Source organism: Alosa sapidissima, chromosome 6 (genome assembly GCF_018492685.1).
Source record: "Alosa sapidissima isolate fAloSap1 chromosome 6, fAloSap1.pri, whole genome shotgun sequence".
NCBI lineage: Eukaryota > Metazoa > Chordata > Actinopteri > Clupeiformes > Clupeidae > Alosa > Alosa sapidissima.
In genome coordinates this window covers 20,114,840-20,136,604 of record NC_055962.1, presented here as the reverse complement: position 1 = coordinate 20,136,604, position 21,765 = coordinate 20,114,840, and the positions used below count along the sequence as shown (strand labels likewise).

Sequence of the window (21,765 nt, the reverse complement as noted above, 5' to 3'; positions counted from 1 at the left end):
AACTAGTCAGAACGGAAGATGGAACTGCTGTAATGTAGTAAAACCAAATCGGTGTTTAAGTGTAAGAAATGAAGACATTGAATTAGACCTATATTTTGTACCATGGAAATGTATATGCGCACACACACACAATGTTGATCATGACCCTCAACCAGATTAAATTGCACAATACTGGCAACATTTAACACTGAGAATCAAATCAAGATTTAGGCATGTTGCAGACTTCATTTGAAATTCTTGTACTTCACATCACAAATAAAATGTGCCAAGTACTGCAATACTCTACCCACACACACCCCTACAGCTCTTAGAAAAGAAATTAAGAGACGACTGCACATTCTGACATCCTACAGTTGCCGAGTGACATTTGAATGAGTTGGTCATATTCAAAATTGCAGTAGTATTATTTTTTTCCCAAAGCTGTATATGTAACCCTTAGAGTTGAAGAATTGTTTGTATTACTTCAAGGGGACAAAGATTCTCAGACAACCTTTTATAATGCCCAGATTTATTAGTTAAACCAAAACATACAAAGACACATTAGTACTCTTCTTCCTCCTCTTCACCATCCTCTGCTGAGTCAGCCCCAACTTCCTCATAGTCCTTCTCCAGTGCAGCCATGTCTTCTCTAGCCTCACTGAACTCCCCCTCTTCCATGCCCTCACCCACATACCAGTGCACAAAGGCCCTCTTGGCGTACATCAGGTCAAACTTATGGTCCAGGCGAGCCCAGGCCTCGGCGATGGCAGTCGTGTTGCTCAGCATACACACGGCCCTCTGCACCTTGGCCAAGTCACCTCCTGGCACCACCGTTGGCGGCTGGTAGTTGATGCCCACCTTGAAGCCGGTGGGGCACCAGTCCACAAACTGAATGGATCGGCGGGTCTTGATAGCAGCAATGGCGGCGTTGACATCTTTGGGTACCACATCCCCACGGTACAGCACGCAGCAGGCCATGTACTTACCACGCCTCGGGTCACACTTCACCATCTGATTTGCTGGCTCAAAACAAGCATTTGTGATCTCGGGCACAGAGAGTTGCTCATGGTAAGCCCGCTCTGCAGAGATTATTGGCGAGTAGGTGACTAGGGGGAAGTGAATGCGGGGGTAGGGAACAAGGTTAGTCTGGAACTCCGTGAGATCCACATTCAGAGCCCCATCAAAGCGTAGAGATGCAGTGATAGACGAGACGATCTGGGCGACAAGGCGATTCAGATTGGTGTAAGAGGGACGCTCAATGTCAAGGTTGCGCTTGCAAATATCAAAAATGGCCTCGTTGTCCACCATAAATGCACAGTCAGAATGCTCTAGAGTAGTGTGGGTCGTGAGGATGGAGTTGTAGGGCTCCACTACAGCAGTGGACACCTGGGGAGCAGGGTAGACGGAGAACTCCAGCTTGGACTTCTTGCCATAGTCCACAGACAGACGCTCCATCAGCAGGGAGGTGAAGCCAGAGCCAGTGCCTCCTCCGAAGCTGTGGAAGATGAGGAATCCCTGGAGACCCGAGCACTGGTCTGACTGAGAGACAGAAACAACTTCAAGTCACATCATGCAACATTATTGGTTGCTATGAACTCTGAATAACCTCCAAAAGGTTACACAAACAAAAGGGCAGCTGCTGGTTTTCTGGAGCAAACTTGAAAACAATCAGGAGGCACACCCTCTAATGACTCAAACAATCCTACCCCTTGTAGACATAAAACGCCTGTTCAGCCTTGAGCCTCATCATACCCCAGACATAAGTTGACATCCATGAGGACATTAGCACACTTCTACCCTACACATACATCATAAATCCTCAGAAACTCATCCCCTTCACTACAGCCAAACTAGAGGTAGTATGCAACCACAAGCAGGCCTACAATACAATACACTGAATTGGTCACAGAATCACCAAGAAACATACCAATATTTAAGATGCTATAGGTAAAGGCGAACACTTCCCAATCTTTGAAAAGTTGAGTAAGAAACTGTTAACCTGGTCACCTACCATTTTACGAATCCTGTCCAGGACCGGATCCACAATTTCCTTTCCAATGGTGTAGTGACCACGAGCGTAGTTGTTGGCTGCATCCTCTTTACCAGTAATCAGCTGCTCCGGGTGGTACAGCTGACGGTAGGACCCATTACGGATCTCATCTATCAGGAATCATCAAGTCAGCCTTTCACAAACTTTTTACGGTGACCCAAAGGCCAAAATCAAAATGATCATTTGATATAGGGACTGATGTTTACTCACCTATAACAGATGGTTCCAAATCAAGAAATATTGACCTAGGAACATACTTCCCAGCACCAGTCTCACTGAAAAAGGTACCAAATGAGGAGTCCAGTAGAGTTTTGCCGTCACCAGGAACGGTTCCATCTGGGCGAATACCATGTTCCAAGCAGTACAATTCCCAACACGAGTTTCCAATCTGCACACCAGCTTGGCCAACATGGATAGAAATACACTCCCTCTGTAAAATGACCAGAAAAAATAAATAAAACCAGTCATCAGAAAAGCCTTACCAATCATCCAAGTCAAGCAGTAAGCCAAGTTAACTAAAATAGAGGCACTTACCATTCTTGAAATGGTAGATGTAAAAATCTGTCCAAACGGCAAAGTCCGCTAAACACCCCTTCACCAAATAATCAATAAACACTTGAGTTAAGCTTCTTTGATTAAGAAAAGCTCCTCGAAGGACATGATGAAACAGTCAAATATTAAAAAGAAAAGCAGTTAAATCTCTGTCACCTTACCTGCTCTGTGAAACACCATAAACTCCCACCTCTAGGTCTGTGTGATATAGTGATGGCAGGCGTGGCTTCCAATTAGCACCTCTTGTTCAACGTCTGATAAGCCAATTTCACAGGTGTCCGGCCTCACTGATGTTCATGATACCTTAACTGGCAGGGTAAAACATTTTCCTGTTTTTCCAATGGACTGTGCTGTCCCAGAGGAAGTTGATTTACACAATAGAGCTCTGAAGTTCGCCTACAAAAAACAACCAAAACGCCCATATTTGCCCATATAAGGAGATCTGGTTGTTAATTGAAGTTAACTACCTATGGCAAGTTGCATTGCAAGTTAGCTCTGGGGTAGCAAAAATCTAATTGTACCGCCTTCACGCACCGGAGATCACAGTATCCACTCGAAGGCAGAGGACAAAAGTGTGTTCAGGAAAACGTCTGCATTTCAGACTTTTTCATCCCTGCGAGAGTTTAACAGGTGCGATAATTCAAACTCCCCATGTTTTCCCATAGGAAAAATCGCCAGATACCAGATGTCAAAGATGGCAGCTTTTTTGTAGGCAAACTTCAGAGGTATATGGCTACATCTTGAAATGGGCTAATTGGCTAATTATTTTATCTTTCCAAGACTCACTTACACAGTTAGTGAGATTATGCTGCCATGCACACAGGATACAGGTCTTTTGGTGCATTCAGGTGACCTGGGAATATTAGGGAATGCAAGCGTTCATTGTGGTTTGCCGTCAGGATGTGTGAAAAACATGAACGCCACAACGCTTGGGAAAGAAGGATTAGGCCTATGCAGCTTTCAAGTGACAAAAACGGCAAATTCCCATGTTTACATTACAATTGTTGGACAGGAAGATCTAGCCTGGAAACCAGACTCTCCGACTTCGCAGAGAGTCTGTAGTATGGGGAATTGTGTTATTTTAGGAACGCTTCATATAGATTTTTGCAACTGGTGTTTTTTACTTGCTAGGACCCCATTGAATACAAAACAACCTGTTTCCCATTTTTTTCTTCATTTTCAGTGCCAAAATTTAAGATGGCAGACAATATATGCGGAAAAATAATATAAAGGCTTAAAGTGGTCAACTTTTTGATAAATATACACCTAATAAGGTAGATAAGTGAGATACAGACTATTTTCAAAAGATGTATTGCATCATTTGCCAAAGAAAATGGAAAAAAACATACAACAAAACATTGTCAACAACAAAACATTGTCATTGTCACTTAAGTATTTATCCTCACCACTGTCACTGTCTTTTTAATATTGGTGTACATCTCCTCAGAGCCTTCACACCTGCAAAGTTGCGTGAATGGTAAGTTGTTACTCTTGCAAGAACACCTTATACTGCATTGGCTGGCAAGACAACAACACTTCACAGGTTCCACAACAGCCTCTGGTGCTGGTGGAAGTTTTCACAGAACAGGAGCCTTTCTTGAATTTCCCCTTGGGGATCAATAAAGTATCTATCTATCTATCTATCTAGCCCATTGCCCATCAACAATTTGTCTCCATCCCAGTGATAGTGAGTCAAGAATCTTTGGAGCAGGCACTGTATCTTGTGCCCAAACATTTGCTTGCCTGTGTGCTCTCAGAATTTCAATTTAATTTCAGTTATAGAGCGTCAAAACATTACACATGTCTCATGTTGCTTTACAGAGTGTTAAACATTCAGACAGAGCCCATGAGTAACAGGGGCGAGGAAAAACTCCCAAGAATGGGAGAAGCATATAGGATGAAACCTCAAGCAGATCCACGACTCAAGGGCCTGACCCATCTGCCTGGGGTCAGTTAAAGGACAGTAAGGTCTATATACAGAGAATAGAACATGGTATTTAGAGCCACCTGAGGTATATGTTACAAAGTGGTTGGATGGTTACATAACCAGTATGATAATGCATGAATCCTATTTAAGTATAAGTATAAGTAGTATAAGTATATATACTCTTTAGATCCCGTGAGGGAAATTTTGTCTCTGCATTTATCCCAATCTGTGAATTAGTGAAACACACTCAACACACAGTGAGGTGAAGCACACACTAATCCCGGCGCAGTGAGCTGCCTGCAACAACAGCGGCGCTCGGGGAGGGGTTAGGTGCCTTGCTCAAGGGCACTTCAGCCGCGCCTACTGGTCGGGGTTCGAACCGGCAACACTCCGCTTACAAGTCCGAGGCGCTAACCAGTAGGCCACGGCTGCCCCGTGTTAATAATTGGTTATTTAGTGTTAAGTTCAAATAGTCCAGTGTGGGGGATGAATTGTCCATAGGAATTAGGAGTTGTCATCAGGCAAATAGTGGGTCGCTAGGCTGCGGGGGCAGGAATCCGAGCATGGGGACAGCAATAGGCGATGGTAGGGCAATCATAGGGATGGGATTTCCCTAGTTCCTGAGTTTTTCCACTCCCTGGTTGGGTTTTAGAGTTTTAAACATGTTCCACCGAAGGGCATGGTTAGCTGTTTGAAAACCATGTTTTGAGGAGCTGACACACAAATTTCTCACATCCAGCTAACACGTCTGGAGATGGATGAGGACCTACTACAAGCCTACAAAGTGTGTTAATGACACCATCATGACTTGATTGACTTGAAACAGAAACCTTTCCTTTCCCACGGGATAAGCGGTAAATGGCGGGACAAACGGTTGACTTTCAATTTCCTGATAGGATAGGATACAATAGGATCCCCGATAGGTCCACCGACGCTATACACGATGTGATTGTCCTGAGCGAAGTTTGGTTTTTCCACCTTACAAGCCAACGGAGAGTTGCTAGACTACCCTGACTGCAAATTACATTTGCTGCCGCTAGAGTGCGTCAAGATTTCTAGGCTGTATCTTTTGTTGACGTTCTCCAGTGCCCATGATAATGAGACTGTCTTTGTTGATGTCTGGTACCCTGCGAAGGGCAAGCACCAAGACATCTGTGTGACATGTAGATATATGGGGTTTTGCCAAAATGACTTACTGCTACTGCTACCTTTGTGTGTGTGAACTGTGACTGGCATTTTACATAGTTCAACAGCTTTATGACCAAGGTAGAGGATGAGGTTGGCTTTGGTTTCCTTCGATCCCAGAAAAGCTTTGGTATAGAGTCTTGTATTTTGTATCCCTTATCATGTGCTTTTACCATTGTATGGACCTGTCTCGTCCTGTCTTTCATGGAGTTTGTGACGGTATAGTTGTTAAATAATAAGTAGCCTATATGTCATTGTAGCCTCGTGCCTTACTTTCAACATTTTCAAAGAAGCATTCTGCCAGATCTTGGCGACAGTTTACGTCACTTTTCCTGACAACCATCTCCTGCACAACAGCCATGCCATCTATTAAGATGCTATCCAATGTGTGTGTTAATTGCACTGAGCTACTCTCTGTAGATTGTTCAGAGGATGCTGTTTCTGAAACCAGTCACAATTCATGGATTAAGGCAGACTTAGCTGTAGTGGGCAGCATTAGGCTTGCATATAATCAACAAATTCATATGTTCCCACAATTTCCTGCAAGTCCTGTTAACAGAATTATTGAAGACCAAAGAGCTCATTGTGGACTTCAGGAAGTCTAAAGCTAGCGCACACACCCATTCTCATCAATGGGACTGAAGTGGAGTGTATCTCCAGCTTCAGATTTCTGGGTGTCCACATCTTTTGGACCTCTCTTGGACCCTCAACACCTCTACCCTGATCAAGAAGGCTTACCAGCATTTCTTCTATCTGAGGAGGCTAAAGAAGGTCCACCGGCCTCCTCAGATCCTGGTGAATTTCTACCCCTGCACCATCAAGCGTATCCTTACCAACTGTGTCACAGTTTGGTATGGCAACTGCTCTGCCCACAACCGAAAAGCACTGCAGAGGGTGGTGAAAACTGCCCAACGCATTCCTCACTCCCCTCCATTGAGGCCATCCAGGGCAAGCGATGCTTGCATAAGGCGCACAGCAGGTTCAGAGGAAGCTTCTTGGCAACCTTGGCAACCTTGACAGGGACAACAAGGAGAACTTAAACGTCACATTATGCACCAGAAAATCCTTAACGTCATGTGAGCGCCTGATGTTTACAGTTTCTTTGGCTACTGATCAGGATTATCATGGATGCTGTTAAGGTGCTCGACAGCGTATTTATGCGGGTTAATGTAAATGACAAGTTTTTTGAAAACAATGTTGTGTGCACGATGTTATTATTGAAAACGGAGGGGGGGGAAATATTAGTTTCTCTAAATACCCGGCTATGTGTAAATGTGGCCTATATCTGGCCAATTCAGAGAGAGTGTCCTTTTACACAGTGAGTGCACTGAGACATACAGGTTTAATTTTGGTTTCTGGTTGTTTAGATGTGGATTTCTGAATTAATAATGTTGCTATATAATGCTCCTATAATGTAGGAGCCTTTGGTGCATTTGTGTCTGTTGACTTGGTTTTATATCTTTGAAAAACAGTGATGAGTACATTCATTGTTGGTCATTAGAATTAATTATTCACGTTTTGATGTGACCCTTAACAGGTTAAAAATAGCTAAGTGTTTTCTTCATTTATAAATTCTGGGTCTTTATTTTCTTCCAGAGGGAGTGCATTTCCGTCCCAAAATCCAAACGATCATTTGAAATAGAGAGTGACATTTAATCACCTATAACTGATGGCTCCAAGTCTGCTTGTTGGTCAGATGGTGATGTTGAGCCACAGACACACTCTCCTACACTCATAAACTGGAAGACACATTCACTTCACACACTCATAAACTGGAACCCACCCCTACGGACTCACAAAACCAACAAACAAGTATAAGTATATATACTTTTTTGATCCCGTGAGGGAAATTTGGTCTCTGCATTTAACCCAATCAGTGAATTAGTGAAACACACTGCACACAGCGAACACACAGTGAGGCACACACTAATCCCGGCGCAGTGAGCTGCCTGCTTCAACGGCGGCGCTCGGGGAGCAGTGAGGGGTTAGGTGCCTTGCTCAAGGGCACTTCAACCGCGGCCCACTGGTCGGGGCTCGAGCCGGCAACCCTCCGGTTACAAGTCCAGAGTGCTAACCAGTGGGCCACGGCTGCCCTCAAGGTGGGTGTGCATACCATAGCATTCATTCCTGCAGGAACCCCTGGTTGTGGCGTTCATTATTTTCACATCCTGAAGGCAAAGCACATTTGCAGTGCAGTGGCATTCCCTAATATTTCCAGGTGACCTGAACGCACCAAAACACCTGTATCCTGTGTGCATGGCAGCCTAATCTCACTAACTGTGTGAGTCTTGGAAAGGTAAAATAATTATTCAATTTCACAAGATGTCGCTATTGTGTAAATTAACTTCCTCTCGAACAGCTCAGTCCACAGGAAGAACAAGACGTTTTTAATTTCAATTAATGGCGGCCTTACATTATACGATTTTGGTCTGTTTTCACAGTTGACGACTACATTTCCAAAGTCGGACAGAAATCATGGGAGTTGTACTGGAATCGCGGCGCTATGAAACCCAATAGTGACACCTAACTATGAAACCCAATAGTGACACCTCTCCAACACCAAACAGGAAGGGGCAAAGTAGGCGACAGCTGTAGCCTATATGATTATTTGTTATTCTTAGAATATTTGTCATTTCTTATACATATTTAGTCGGCTCTTCCACGTGACCGAACAACTCTATATCAGTTAGGGATGTCACGCATGAAACAATGCTGCAGAAACACGAAAATCCAACTTTGAGTTTAGTAGGCCATCATTTCAGCTCCGGTTTATCTATTGCACGACGGGTAATAATTTAAAGGTATCTAGTTGCAGTCTTGTAAATAGTGACTCTGCAAGATCCCTAGTCATTGCAAAATCATAGTCTGTGACTTAAAACTCTACTACTTGTCTTTAGATGTGAGAGGGTCTGAGACTGTAGTCTTTCAAAAATCTTTTCCAAATCTTTCCAAAGTCTGTCAGTGTAAGGAGGGCTTTAGGTATCATTAACATCAGTGAGGTGGTCACCTGGACACTGTGAAATGGGCTTATCAGACATTGGACAAGAGGTGCTAATTGGAAGCCACGCCTGCCATCACTATATCACACAGACTCCGAGGTGGGAGTTCATAGTGTTTCAGGGAGAAGGTAAGTTGTCAGAGATATTAGATTTAACTGCTGTTCTTTTTAGTATTTGAATGTTTCATCAGGTACTTTGTGGAACTTTTCTTAATCAAAGAAGCCTAACTCAAGAGTTTATTGATTATTTGGTAAAAGGGTGTTTAGGGGACTTTGCAGTTTTGCAGTCTTTATTTCAAGAATGGTAAGTGCCTCTATTTTACTTAACTTGGCTTACTGCTTGACTTGGATGATTGGTAAGGCTTTTCTGATGACTGGTTTTATTTATTTTTTCTGATCATTTTACAGAGGGAATGCATTTCTATCCATGTTGGCCAAGCTGGTGTGCAGATTGGAAACTCGTGTTGGGAATTGTACTGGTTGTATGGGTGATGCCAAAACTCTACTGGACTCCTCATTTGGCACCTTTTTCAGTGAGACTGGTGCTGGGAAGTATGTTCCTAGGTCAATATTTCTTGATTTGGAACCATCTGTTATAGGTGAGTAAACATCAGTCCCTATATCAAATGATCATTTTGATTTTGGCCTTTGGGTCAGCGTAAAAAGTTTGTGAAGGGCTGACTTGATGTTTCCTGACAGATGAGATCCGTAATGGGTCCTATCGTCAGCTGTACCATCCGGAGCAGTTGATTACTGGTAAAGAGGATGCAGCCAACAACTACGCTCGTGGTCACTACACCATTGGAAAGGAAATTGTGGATCCGGTCCTGGACAGTATTTGTAAAATGGTAGGTGACCAGGTTAACAGTTTCTTACTCAACTTTTCAAAGATTGGGAAGTGTTTTACCTATAGGATCTTAAATATTGGTATGTTTCTTGGTGATTGTGTGACCAATTCAGTGTATTGTATGTAGGCCTGCTTGTGGTTGCACACTCTCGAGTTTGGCTGTAGTGAAGGGGATGAAGTTCTGAGGATTTGACGTCTGTGTAGGGTAGAAGTGTGTCAATGTCCTCTCATGGAAAACCAGCAGCTGCCCTTTTGTTTGTGTAACCTTTTGGAGGTTATTGAGTTTATAGCAACCAATAATGTTGCATGATGTGACTATTGAAGTGGTTTCTGTCTTTCAGTCAGGCCAGTGCTCGGGTCTTCAGGGATTCCTCATCTTCCACAGCTTTGGAGGAGGCACTGGCCCTGGCTTCACCTCCCTGCTGATGGAGCGTCTGTCTGTGGACTACGGCAAGAAGTCCAAGCTGGAGTTCTCAGTCTACCCTGCTCCCCAGGTGTCCACTGCTGTAGTGGAGCCCTACAACTCCATCCTCACGACCCACACCACTCTAGAGCACTCTGACTGTGCCTTCATGGTGGACAACAAGGCCATTTTTGATATTTGCAAGCGCAACCTTGACATTGAGCGTCCCTCCTACACCAATCTGAATCGCCTCATTGCCCAGATCGTCTCGTCTATCACTGCATCTCTACGCTTTGATGGGGCTCTGAATGTGGATCTCACGGAGTTCCAGACTAACCTTGTTCCCTACCCCCGCATTCACTTCCCCCTAGTCACCTACTCGCCAATAATCTCTGCAGAGAGGGCTTACCATGAGCAACTCTGTGCCCGAGATCACAAATGCTTGTTTTGAGCCAGCTAATCAGATGGTGAAGTGTGACCCAAGGCGTGGTAAGTACATGGCTTGCTGCGTGCTGTACCGTGGGGATGTAGTACCCAAAGACGTCAACGTCACCATTGCTGCCATCAAGACCTGCCGATCCATTCAGTTTGTTGACTGGTGCCCCACCGGCTTCAAGGTGGGCATCAACTACCAGCCGCCAACGGTGGTGCCAGGAGGTGACTTGGCCAAGGTGCAGAGGGCCGTGTGTATGCTGAGCAACACGACTGCCATCGCCGAGTCCTGGGCTCGCCTGGACCATAAGTTTGACCTGATGTACGCCAAGAGGGCCTTTGTGCACTGGTATGTGGGTGAGGGCATGGAAGAGGGGGGGAGTTCAGTGAGGCTAGAGAAGACATGGCTGCACTGGAGAAGGACTATGAGGAAGTTGGGGCAGACTCAGCAGAGGATGGTGAAGAGGAGGAAGAGTACTAAAGTGTATTTGTATGTTTCTGTTTAATTAAAAATCTGGCCATAAGATATGTAGGTTGTCTGAGAATCTTTATCCCCTTGAAGTAAAAACTCTGAGGGCTACATATACAGCTCTTGAGAAAGAGACCATTGCAAATTTTTCTGATTTTTATCGCACTGTATGGTTGCTGAGTGACATTCAAATGTGTTGACTGTCATCTTCAGAATTAAGAGTCTACTGTAAATTTGAATATGACCGTCAACTTATTCGAATGTCGGCAACCGTAGGATGACATCAGAAAAATGTGCAGTCGTCTCTAATTTTTTTCCAGAGCTGTAGGGGCGTGTGTGGGTAGAGCAGGGGTGGGCAAACTGCGGCCCGTGGGCTGGATCCAGCCCGCCAAGCACTTTCATCTGGCCCACCGACCATTTCATTTGGTTATCAGGCTGCTCACTATTTTTTTTTATTTTTTTTTTTTTCCTGCGTTAGAGATGACATTTGGTTAGCTTTACTACAACTGCTGTTCACTCTCCTTAGAGAACGTTTACAACGTCAATGTCAAAACATGTTAAACAGAGATGATGGGCCTACTCTTAGATATCTCCTTTGCAGCAGACCTAACGTTATGCGATCCATTTAATTGGGAATGCGTCTGCACTCACGAGAGTGCGAGAGCGGCAGGTTCCAGCTGGCTTGTCATTGTTGATATCAATTATCTCCTTATAAGAAACTTTTAAAAGGAAATCAGAAAGGCAACAGTAGTTCCCACTACTGACCATTTAAAGAAGCCCTACACTACAGTATGCAGGTCTGGTTATTCCTTCGCTGTTTCTGGGTTTTTGCTGGATTTGGGCTCGCATTTTTCACAACATGGCTCCCCCTGCAGCTTCGGTAGCAAGTGACTGCTACGCTAAACCCCCACTAGCTAGCGAGCTAGCCATCAAGAAGCTAAACACATACAGGGCTCACAATAAAACGGTCGAGCAAACACATTGTTCAAGAGACTATCAAACCACATTACTAAAACGGAAGTTCACCCAAGGGTAGGCTACTTACAATTTCAACAGCAACAAAGCCAAGTCGGCGTCCGTTTTGCAGTCTTCTTAGAAACTACAATCTGACTACATTTTCGAGGCGCGATTGGATACTTCTGCTGCGCCACATCTGGATTTACCCGGTCCGGGTTCAGAAACTTGCGTATGCGTTTTTTACGCAGAGAAGCGATAGGGGCAGACGAAGCACACACCAAACAACCCAGAAAGTGTTGTAGAACCATCAGAACGACTCTCAACCTGCATAATTAAAGGAGAATTCCGGTGTGATATTGACCTAAAGTGTGTTAAAATGTTAGAGTGTGAACGTACTGTATAGCTCATCTCGGCTTGTCCCCTGCACTCAGAAATCTGGCGGTAGTCAGCCGACGCTACCTAAAGTTTTTCAATGGGGGTGCCTCGGGTAGACTTCCGAGGGCCTTGACATTTAAAACGAGATATTGAGAACTTTGAAAAAGCACTGGTAGTTTATTTACAAGACGATTTATACAGACAGTACCTTCATGAAGTTTACCGTTCGCCGCCATCTTGAATTTAGTCATAAGTCGAGCAACGAGTACGAATAGGTATGATAAGGGATCAGATTCCAAATATAATGGAAATGCATGGATTCCAGTTGCTTCCAACTGTATGTGTTTAGCTTGGTTTCTTGATGGCTAGCTCGCTAGCTAGTGGGAGTTTAGCATAGCAGTCACTTGCTACCGAAGCTGCAGGGGGAGCTATGTCGTGAAAAATGCGAGCCCAAATCGGGCAAAAACCCATAAACGGCGAAGGAATAACCGGACCTGCTTAGGGCTTCTTTAAACTCTTGCGGGGACGAAGAAATCGGAAATGCAGACGTTTTGCTCTATACACCATTCGCCTTATTCACCCGGCGGCTACGGAGTCTAATTCTTACTGTTTCTCTGTACAAGCCAATAAGGTAAAATTGTGTACCTGACAAGTTTCGGCTACCTTGCATCTGTAGCCTTCATCAGAGGTGTCACGTGATGTTGGTGTGACGTCGTCTGAGCTGTGTTATATGGAGTTTTCCATCCCACCTGATGTGGTGGGATGGCCGTGTCCCCTGGGGTGCTCCATACATACAACCTTTCGAAAGCCCTAGTTGAGATTATAAAACCTCTCCTGGGCCGAACAAAGCAACACTGTAAAAATTCAAAGCAACTGGCACAGGAACTAAGCACAGTGAAAGTAGAGGCAGACGAGATACTCATATCCCACGATGTAGTCTCTCTGTTCACAAAAACTCCAGTGGACGTCACAATAAATATAGTGCAGAACCGTCTACAAGCAGACTCAACACTCTGCCAACGAACAAACTTAAAAGTTGAAGACCTAGTCCAGTTGCTAACGTTTGTAGCAAAGTCCACATACTTCTTTTTCAGAGGGACCATATACAGACAAAAGGGGGTTTTGCCATGGGGGACCCCCTCTCAGCCATGATGAGTGGATTCTTCATGGAGGACCTGGAAGCCAAAGCCATCGCCACCGCTCCCAAAGAATGTAGGTTGACCCTCTGGAGACGCTATGTGGACGACATCTTGGAGAAGATCAAGACCGGCCACACACGAAGACTCACAGACCATCTAAACACCATAGACAAAACTGGAAACATAAAATTCACTCATGAGGAGGAAGAACATGACATGGACATGAAAATACATCACATTGAGGATGGTAGCGTCAAGATAAAAATATACAGAAAACCCACACACCCAGACCAGTATCTACTATGGGCATCAGAGCACCCCACAGCACACAAGCTATCAGTGGTCTGCACCCTATATGACCGTACCAAGGTCATCACTGACAACCATGACAGAGAGGAGGAGGATAACCACATAAAACAGGCACTCAAAGCTTGCAACTACCCAAACTGGGCCATAAACAAAGGCAAGAGAGAGGTCCAGAGAAATAATATAAATAAAATAAAATAATAAAGGAGGAGAAAAAGAAAAAAGGTTCTAGGCCTGAGAACCTAGGCATGGTCACCCTCCCATACGTCAGGGGAGTCACAGAACGCGTACAGCGAGCGATGAGGAAACACCACATCATCACACCAGTGAAGCCACACATCAAGCTTCGCCAAATCCTAGTACACCCTAAGGATCAGATTCCCCCTGAGAAAAAGTGTGAGGTGATATACAAGATCCCTTGCCTAACATGCAATAAAACGTATATAGGAGAGACAGGCCGGCTCACCAGAAAGAATGTGAAAAGGAAACATCTGGAACGCTCACCCGTGCAACAAGAATGAAAGCAACACAAGAAAATCTGAAATCTGCCATTTCAGACCACTGTAAGAGGGAAAACCATCTTATGAACTGGGACGCAGCCAAGGTCATCAGAACGGAAAGCAACAAATTCCATCGATGGATCAAAGAGGCGGTTGAAATCAGGAAGCGGGCCCCAAAGACTGTGAACCGGGATGAAGGAGCCTACCAGCTATCCCACACCTGGGACACAGTCCTGCAGGGCCGCCCCCGGCTGTATGAAAAACCACCAGACAGCAGAGGACACCCCCCCCCCCCCCCCCCCCCGGAGCTCCATATAACACAGCTCAGACGTCACACCAACATCACATGACACCTCTGATGAAGGCTACAGAGGCAAGGTAGCCGAAACTTGTCAGGTACACAATTTTACCTTATTGGCTTGTACAGAGAAACAGTAAGAATTAGTAAAACAGTAAGCCTAATGAACCTCTTCAGTATAATAAGGCTACGGAGTACACTTGCCATTACACCTCAATCCAGCAGATGGTGGTGGCAATGCACTCCGTTTGCAAACTACCAAAAAAAAGCTCCCCGAAAAAGAAGGGTTCACTTCACTGGCCTCCTGTTCTTCAGTGAGTGTTTTTATTTTTTTTATTTTTTATTTTTTGCAGTGTTAAGGGTGCCTTTAAGAGAGGAAGAAAGAATAAGAAACCATGGAGCAAACTTACTGTTAATTCACTCTACAATGAATAACATTTAGCAAATAGTTTTAAGAAATGTGAGCTGAGAGTCAACTGATTTGTTTCTCTTTTGTGTGAGATATGAGGCAAACTGATTAATCCCTATTTTAGCTGAGTCGTATTCCCATGTGGTAATGTGGTTGCTCTCTCTTGGTAGCCAAACATTAGCCATCCTGTAAGCATTACGCCCAGCACTCATAGAGATCAGTGTTGGAAACACAACCTGTAGATGTAGATAAATATTGCTAATATGCACTTGCACTTTTGTTGTTTGTGTTATGATTAGGTAAGTAAAAATTATAAATGATTAAAAAAGTAAAAGAGGTTGTCAAATAAAGTAAGTAAAAATGTGATTTAAAAAATCAACATTTACAAATTAGCAATATTGCAGGAAGTCGTGTTTGTTTGTGTTTATATTTATATTTAAATGTATTAGCAGATGCTTTTGTCCAAAACAACGTATTTGAATCAAGGACCAAACGAAACATCTAAATGCCATGACTAGACAATTTAAACCTTGCCAGCAATGCAAGTACATATAAAATCATCTGACAACTGGGCCTCCTTGTCACAATATCTTTTGAAAAACTAAACCTAAATAAGATGCTAGATTAATGTACAAGTGTTGTTCTGATGTTTGGACTTTTGGATGCATGCATGCAATACCTAGTAGTTGTACAAACAGTGGCCACTCCTTGTATAAAATGATGTATAAAAATTCACTCGTGCGCATCACTGCAAATACACACATCCCTTTGGCCATCTCTCTCTCTCTCTCTCTCTCTCTCTCTCTCTCTCTCTCAAACGAGAGAAAAATGCTTTGACCCCGGCCTCCCCTCACCGTGGCTGTCTTTCAGCGTGATCGCAGCGAGCCGTCCAGATAGATGTAAACACAGCGTTGGCTTGTAGATGTAGCCCAGAGTCGATGCCTTGTTGTACCTCGTCATTAATAATACACAGTGGGACTGGACTGGGCTGGAGAGGCCTGCTGATTGATGGCGGTTGCGTCAGCAGCATCACCTTAGAAACCGCCTCACCAGACGAGAGAGGAATAATAACGGCAATCACCAGCCGATAAGAGGACCAGAAAAGACAGGGTGATGGAGAGAGGGAGAGAGAGAGAGAGATGAAGGGGGAGAAAGATGAGAGAGAGGGGGGAAAACAAATGGATAGGAATGGCTCAGGGAGTGAAACAGAGACATTCAGAAATTGATGCACTTGAAAAGAACAGTATTTTACAAGAAATGAAAGAACAGTATTTCACTGGAGACAAAAGAGTCTCTGTTGCTGCTGTAAGACCATGTAAAGGTTGAGGAATATGTCAAGTGCAGAATTCCATAGGCATTCAGTCAAAAACAGTTAATGATGGCGAAACGGTTGTGATTTAATGTTTATACCTGTACCTATAAACATTAAGGTATACTATAATCATAACCATTAGATGGAATGCCTATAGTAAGGTCAGTTAGTAGTACCCAGTCATTTAAGCAAGAGGATGTCCACTAAGCTTTGGTAATGAAACGGCATCTAACTGACTACTATGTTCTCTTTATGTGTGCTGAGGTTTTTAATAGTGATTCATTTTGGATGCAACTGAAAGACTCAATCAGAAACCAGTCTTCAACCGCCCCCTGGTGGATGTAGAGAAACAAATAATTTAAACACACAGCAGTGGACTGGTCATTGGTACACAGGGACAAATCCCAGCGGACTGCAGCATCTGTGGGCTGGTGGAGCATCTGATTCAATAATAGGTTTTTAAAACTCCTGTGTCCTGCAGGGTCCAGGGCCAATGTGTTTCCATGTATTTTGAATACAGCCCTGAGAACATATAACCAGCGCTTATTTAAAGGTGCTCTAAGCAATGTTGGGTAACGTCACTTCTGTTGACGTTCAAACAAAACAGAGAGCTAGCTCGCTACGCCCTCCCCCTCCCTCCCGTGCAATTGAAACTCTCCTAAACGGCGCATCTTGTCAGAGATTGGCTGGAACAGTTTATGTTTTTATGGTCCAGACTGGACTAAGTTATTTTTGTTGCCATTTTTGGAGCCTGGGCTGTCCACAAAGACCACATTTTTGGTGAGGTGATGTTTGCTGTATGTGACAAAATGTTTTGGCTTAGAAACCGTGTACTGTACAGTAACATTGCTTAGAATACCTTTAAATTCTTATTTGACCATTACAATCCTTTTATTTGTTAGCCAGTCACTGTTATGCCAGAGTTTTCTTTTACATCACTGCATTTCTTTGTGTATATTTATTTCTTTCAGGGTCATGGACCTCATAGATACACTTGTTCATCTTCATAACGCATTACCCAGAATTACCATCGGATGGCAGTCATGTTCTTCTGTACTCTGTAGGAAAACAAAATGAAACATTTTTAGAGTATGCATGCGTCCCTTTGTGCTCTTCTTAACAACACTTCTGGTTGTATTAAATCAACAATTACTAGTAATTAAATTATGACAATATATGTGTGTGTGTTTGTGTGTGTGTGTTTGTGCGCGCGCATGTGTTTTAGAGCAGGGGTTCTGAATTTTTGTTTGGTTCCAAGGACCCCCTGTGGGGGGGAGAATTTTTCGAGGACCCCCTCATAATCGTAAAAATTAAGCATATATCATTTCTGAAGTTGTGGCCAGGTCCACAATCCTGTGTTTCCTGGCAAGTGAGTAACTTGATCTGTCTTTTGTCAACTTTAGATTTTGCATCACTTGACAACAGGGTCTGACTCAATTGTTTCTCCACATTAATCAGCGAGCTAGTTGTCAAATAAACTATCTAAGCAGCCGTAGGAATGGTTCTTTGTTAAACGATTCCAGATAAATGTTAATGTGGGTGGGAGCAAATAGACACAATTTACTTGTTTTATGGGTGAAAAGGGTCATCATCTGTAGATATGACTTCATCATTTAAAGCAAATTATTTTGCGGACCCATTGGCTATGTGTTGCGGACCCCACTGTTTTAGAGGATAAAACAAAACATCTAGTGCCTAGGAGACACTATTTCTAGCAAGGTGTGCACCTCTGTAAGGAAGGGGTAAGACGGCTGTACATGTCTTATGAAATAATGTCTGGGGCTGAATGACTATTTTTAAAAAGCAAGTATGAGGTTGTGCGTGTGTGTGTGTGTGTGTGTGTGTGTGAGAAGCACGATGCCGGTGCGGGTGCCCCCGGTCACTGGTGGCCATCCGGCGAGCAGCTTGTGCGTCAGCGACTGCCTCCTGGTCCGGCGGTGGTCCCCGTGTGTCGGCCCGGCTGCTCCCGCCGGCCTCCGAGGCCCCCGCTTCCTGTGCGCCAGGACCCGCCCCGGTGAGGAGCACTCCCATTGGCCAGGGCCAGGGCGCGTGGGGCGGGAGCCACCTGCTCCAAGGATTAGCGTTGGCTAGCCCGGCCGACAGATGCCTGTAGCATCAGAGAGGGCCCCGCCCAAAACCCACACAGGCACACGCACATATGCACACACACATACACACGAAGAACGGCAGCAAAACACCACATCTAGGGGTCCCCTGAACAAGACACTAATACCATCACCACATAACAGTCTGGGGAATATTAGTCTCCTGTAGTGTGTATAAGTTATGGGCTACTGCAGGACCTCACAAAACAAAGAGTATGTGTGTGTGTAATTACTGTGCAGCAGTACTTGTGGATGAGTTTGTTGCTGGGTTACATAATTTCTCTAGCTTTGGCTTTAAAATGAGATTGAAGAAGCATGGTGGAGGGTGGGGCTTTTCAACAAACACACACTTGTTTGAACGCTTTTAAATGGTTACGTGGGATATATCACTCACAAGGATATACACCTGTGCATTGTAAATACTTTGTATCTCTTGTACACTTTGATTGGCTGACATAGATTAAGGTATAGTTTCTGTATCAGTGTTTCAGAGGCATAAACGAGATGGAACCTGTGTAAGATTTCTCAGTAATACGCCCCAGTTGAGTATGTTGTTTGATATTTCGACTGCTGAGGGTGAAACTGTTTCGGCGGCCGAAGACGCAGAGTTGTGAAGCTAACACTCTTGGTATGCAGCCGGGCGGCTCTGCTTGAGGAGGGGTGGATGAGGGCACTCTCTCCTGCTGACCATGAGGGTGGGCTTGTGTGTTCATTACGAATGCCAACACCAGCAGCACTTAGATGATGATTGCGCGTCGATTTCATCATGAGAAAGCAGCTCTCCATTAAGCAGAACTGTCAGCAGTAACTCTCTGAGTTTCTCGAGTGCACACAGCACAGGATTGCTTTTCTCTCCGCACGCCTTGAAGGCACAATGAAATAGACAGATTGATCTGAGCCCCTGTCAATACACACACACATACACACAAAGCACGTTATCTTACATACCCCAACACTCCCGATCAACACTTGAACTTTGTTGGCGAATCGGAATGGACTCAAACATTGGCTGCATTTGCGGCACTGTTTCCAAGGAGCATTGTTTTAATAATGACAACCAGTGCCCCTTCCGTTTTAACTGGGACATGCAAGCATGCCATTATGAGTGAAGCGCCCTCCAAAAGGACTCCGTGGATGGGTTTTGAAAAGCTAAGAGTACTGCCAGAAACCTACAGAGGCAAATAGCCTGGGCATTGTTATTCAGCAGGGCACTCCAGTGGAGTGGCTCTGTCCGTGCTAACAGTAGGCCTGTGCATTTAGTGCTATGATATGAGGATATTGCATAATTCCCTCTTTGCACGGGTAGAGTTGGGCAAACTGGCCTCCGTTAACTCACTCCACAGAGTGGGCATCTATTAGAGAGGCCGCTGGGTTTTTTTTTTTTCTTTTCTCAGGTGGACGGTAATGGACACAGTGCAGTATAGGAAGGGTTTGCTCTACTGTGTGGGTGCACGTGTAGGTGATCTGTACCTGTGTGGGCGTAGAGTGTGTGCTGGTTAATGTGATCCCACAGCTGTAAGCAGAGTAGGTGTTGGTATTTAGGTGTGTGGCGGTGTGTGTGTAGGTGTATGTGTCTGTGCATGTGTGTGTGGGTGTGTGTGCGCTCCCCCATCTTACCCCTGCCCCATCCTGCCCTTGGAACGCAATCAGTTTGGAAGGCATAGGCGTACGTGTGTGTTCATGAGTCTGTGTCTTTCACTGAATCGGGATTTGCACGCACAAGCCTTTTTCATGCACGTACACACACACACACACACACACACACACACACACACACACACACACACACACACACACACACACACACACAACCGTGTTTTTCATGAGCGTTCACACACAAGCGTTTTTCCTCTCGATGAGATGAAGTGTGCATCGCTGCTGTTGAGAGTCGAGAAGGAGAGATGGAGTGAGAGAGGGAGAGAGAGAGGGAGGAAGAGAGGGAGGGAGAGAGGAAGCGTTCAGTTGTGTCGGGTGCCTGTTGGGAGATGGTGAGGGGAGAAGAGAGCGAGCGAGAGAGAGAGCGAGAGTGTGTGTGTGTGTGTGTGTGTGTGTGTGTGTGTGTGTGTGTGTGTGTGAGTGTGTGTGTGAGTGTATCGGCTGCCTGGATGAGAGAAGAGGTGGCCTCACACAGTGGGTGGAGGACAGATGGGGGAGGAACAGATATGTGTTCTGCCAGTCCAGACAGGTGGAGATGGAGAGAGAGAAAGAGCAAGAGAAAGAGAGAAAGAATGACAGAGAGAAAGAGTGATAGAGAGAGGAGGGGAGAGAGAGAAAGAGCGAGAGAGAGAGAGGGAGGAAGAGAAGGACAAAGACATACAAGAAGCCATAGCCTCCACAAGCACACAAGAGAGACACAGTTTGAATGTGTCAGCCATTGTGACACACTGGCAGTAATGATTGCTTGTGCCTCCATTATGTGTGTGTGTGTGTGTGTGTGTGTGTGTGTGTGTGTGTGTGTGGAGAGGAGAAACATGTACAGAGTGACCCCAGTAACCCCCAAAAGAGCAGCAGAGGGATCTCTGGCTCTAGAGCATCTTTGTTGCTATGATGCAATCTCGTCTCATGTGCGCGCAAAGTCGCAAAGGACTGGATGAGACTACTAGAGTTATTTGAGCACATTTGTGTGTAGTATGTGTTTTTGGTGTGTGCTCATGAAGTCGTGTGCACCTATCAGTTCCTCTGTGTGTGTGTGTGTGTGTGTGTGTGTGTGTGTGTTCAGTTAGTGTACACTGCCCATATGCCCCGTAGCCCTTGTGTGTCTCTGAGGCTGATGGCAAACAGCACAGGGCCTGGCACTGAGGCTGACCTCCTGCTGGGAATGTTTGCCTATGCGATCCACACATATGCACACACACACACACACACACACACACACACACACACGTATATAATATACACATGCTCTTCTCTGTTATGTACACGTACACGTACACACACACACACACACACACACACACACACACACACACACACACACGTGTGCGCCGCTCACACATTATGCTCCTACAGACAAACATATCCATTCTGTGACTCAAAGACAGACAGAGACACACGCTCATGCACAATCACCCCACATTCACACACACACAGACACACACAAACAGACAAACGCACACATACACACAGACACACAATGATTGATAATGAGTCAGAGGGTAACTAGGACAGACCCCCAGGCTGTAACTGCAGAGCACCACAGAGTGAGCATAGTCACATGAACACCAGAGGTACACACACACACACACACACACACACACACACACACACACACACACACACAACCAATCAAATATCACATAACATAAAATTCATGCATGAAACTAAATAAAAGCGTATTAACAAGTATCCTTTATTATTACAATACTCATCATAGCAGAAATGCACAATACTCATATTCACTGAAATGCTTTCATGTGCATCATTAAGGCAACTCTCTCTAAAAACTAGCCAGTGGAACCCAATCTAAGAGCGCACTCCTATTGGGCAGGTCACCCCAGTGCCGGCCAGTCCGCAGTAGCCGTC

At 44.8% G+C, this 21,765-nt stretch overlaps 2 protein-coding genes and 1 pseudogene across 2 annotated transcripts in view; 1 reads left to right on the top strand and 2 right to left on the bottom strand.

Moving 5' to 3' along the window:
- Window positions 1-491: 491 nt before the first annotated feature.
- On the bottom strand, window positions 492-2,817 carry LOC121712133 (tubulin alpha-8 chain-like). The gene is made up of 5 exons (XM_042096186.1): window positions 2,743-2,817; window positions 2,564-2,621; window positions 2,240-2,459; window positions 1,991-2,139; window positions 492-1,518 (listed from the first exon to the last, which is right to left on the bottom strand). The coding sequence occupies exons 2-5, from the start codon at window positions 2,564-2,566 to the stop codon at window positions 541-543; spliced, it is 1,350 nt and encodes a 449-aa protein (XP_041952120.1). The 5' UTR covers window positions 2,567-2,621; window positions 2,743-2,817; the 3' UTR covers window positions 492-540.
- Window positions 2,818-8,769: 5,952 nt separating this feature from the next.
- Window positions 8,770-10,899, top strand: LOC121712135 (annotated as a pseudogene).
- A 10,669-nt stretch (window positions 10,900-21,568) lies between these two features.
- The window catches only part of msra (methionine sulfoxide reductase A), an 83,754-nt gene continuing 83,557 nt past the window's right edge, over window positions 21,569-21,765 (bottom strand). Inside the window, exon 6 of the mRNA XM_042096213.1 lies at window positions 21,569-21,765. This exon is cut by the window's right edge and continues 105 nt beyond it. Coding sequence (XP_041952147.1) covers window positions 21,706-21,765 — 60 coding nt within the window. The 3' untranslated portion in view covers window positions 21,569-21,705.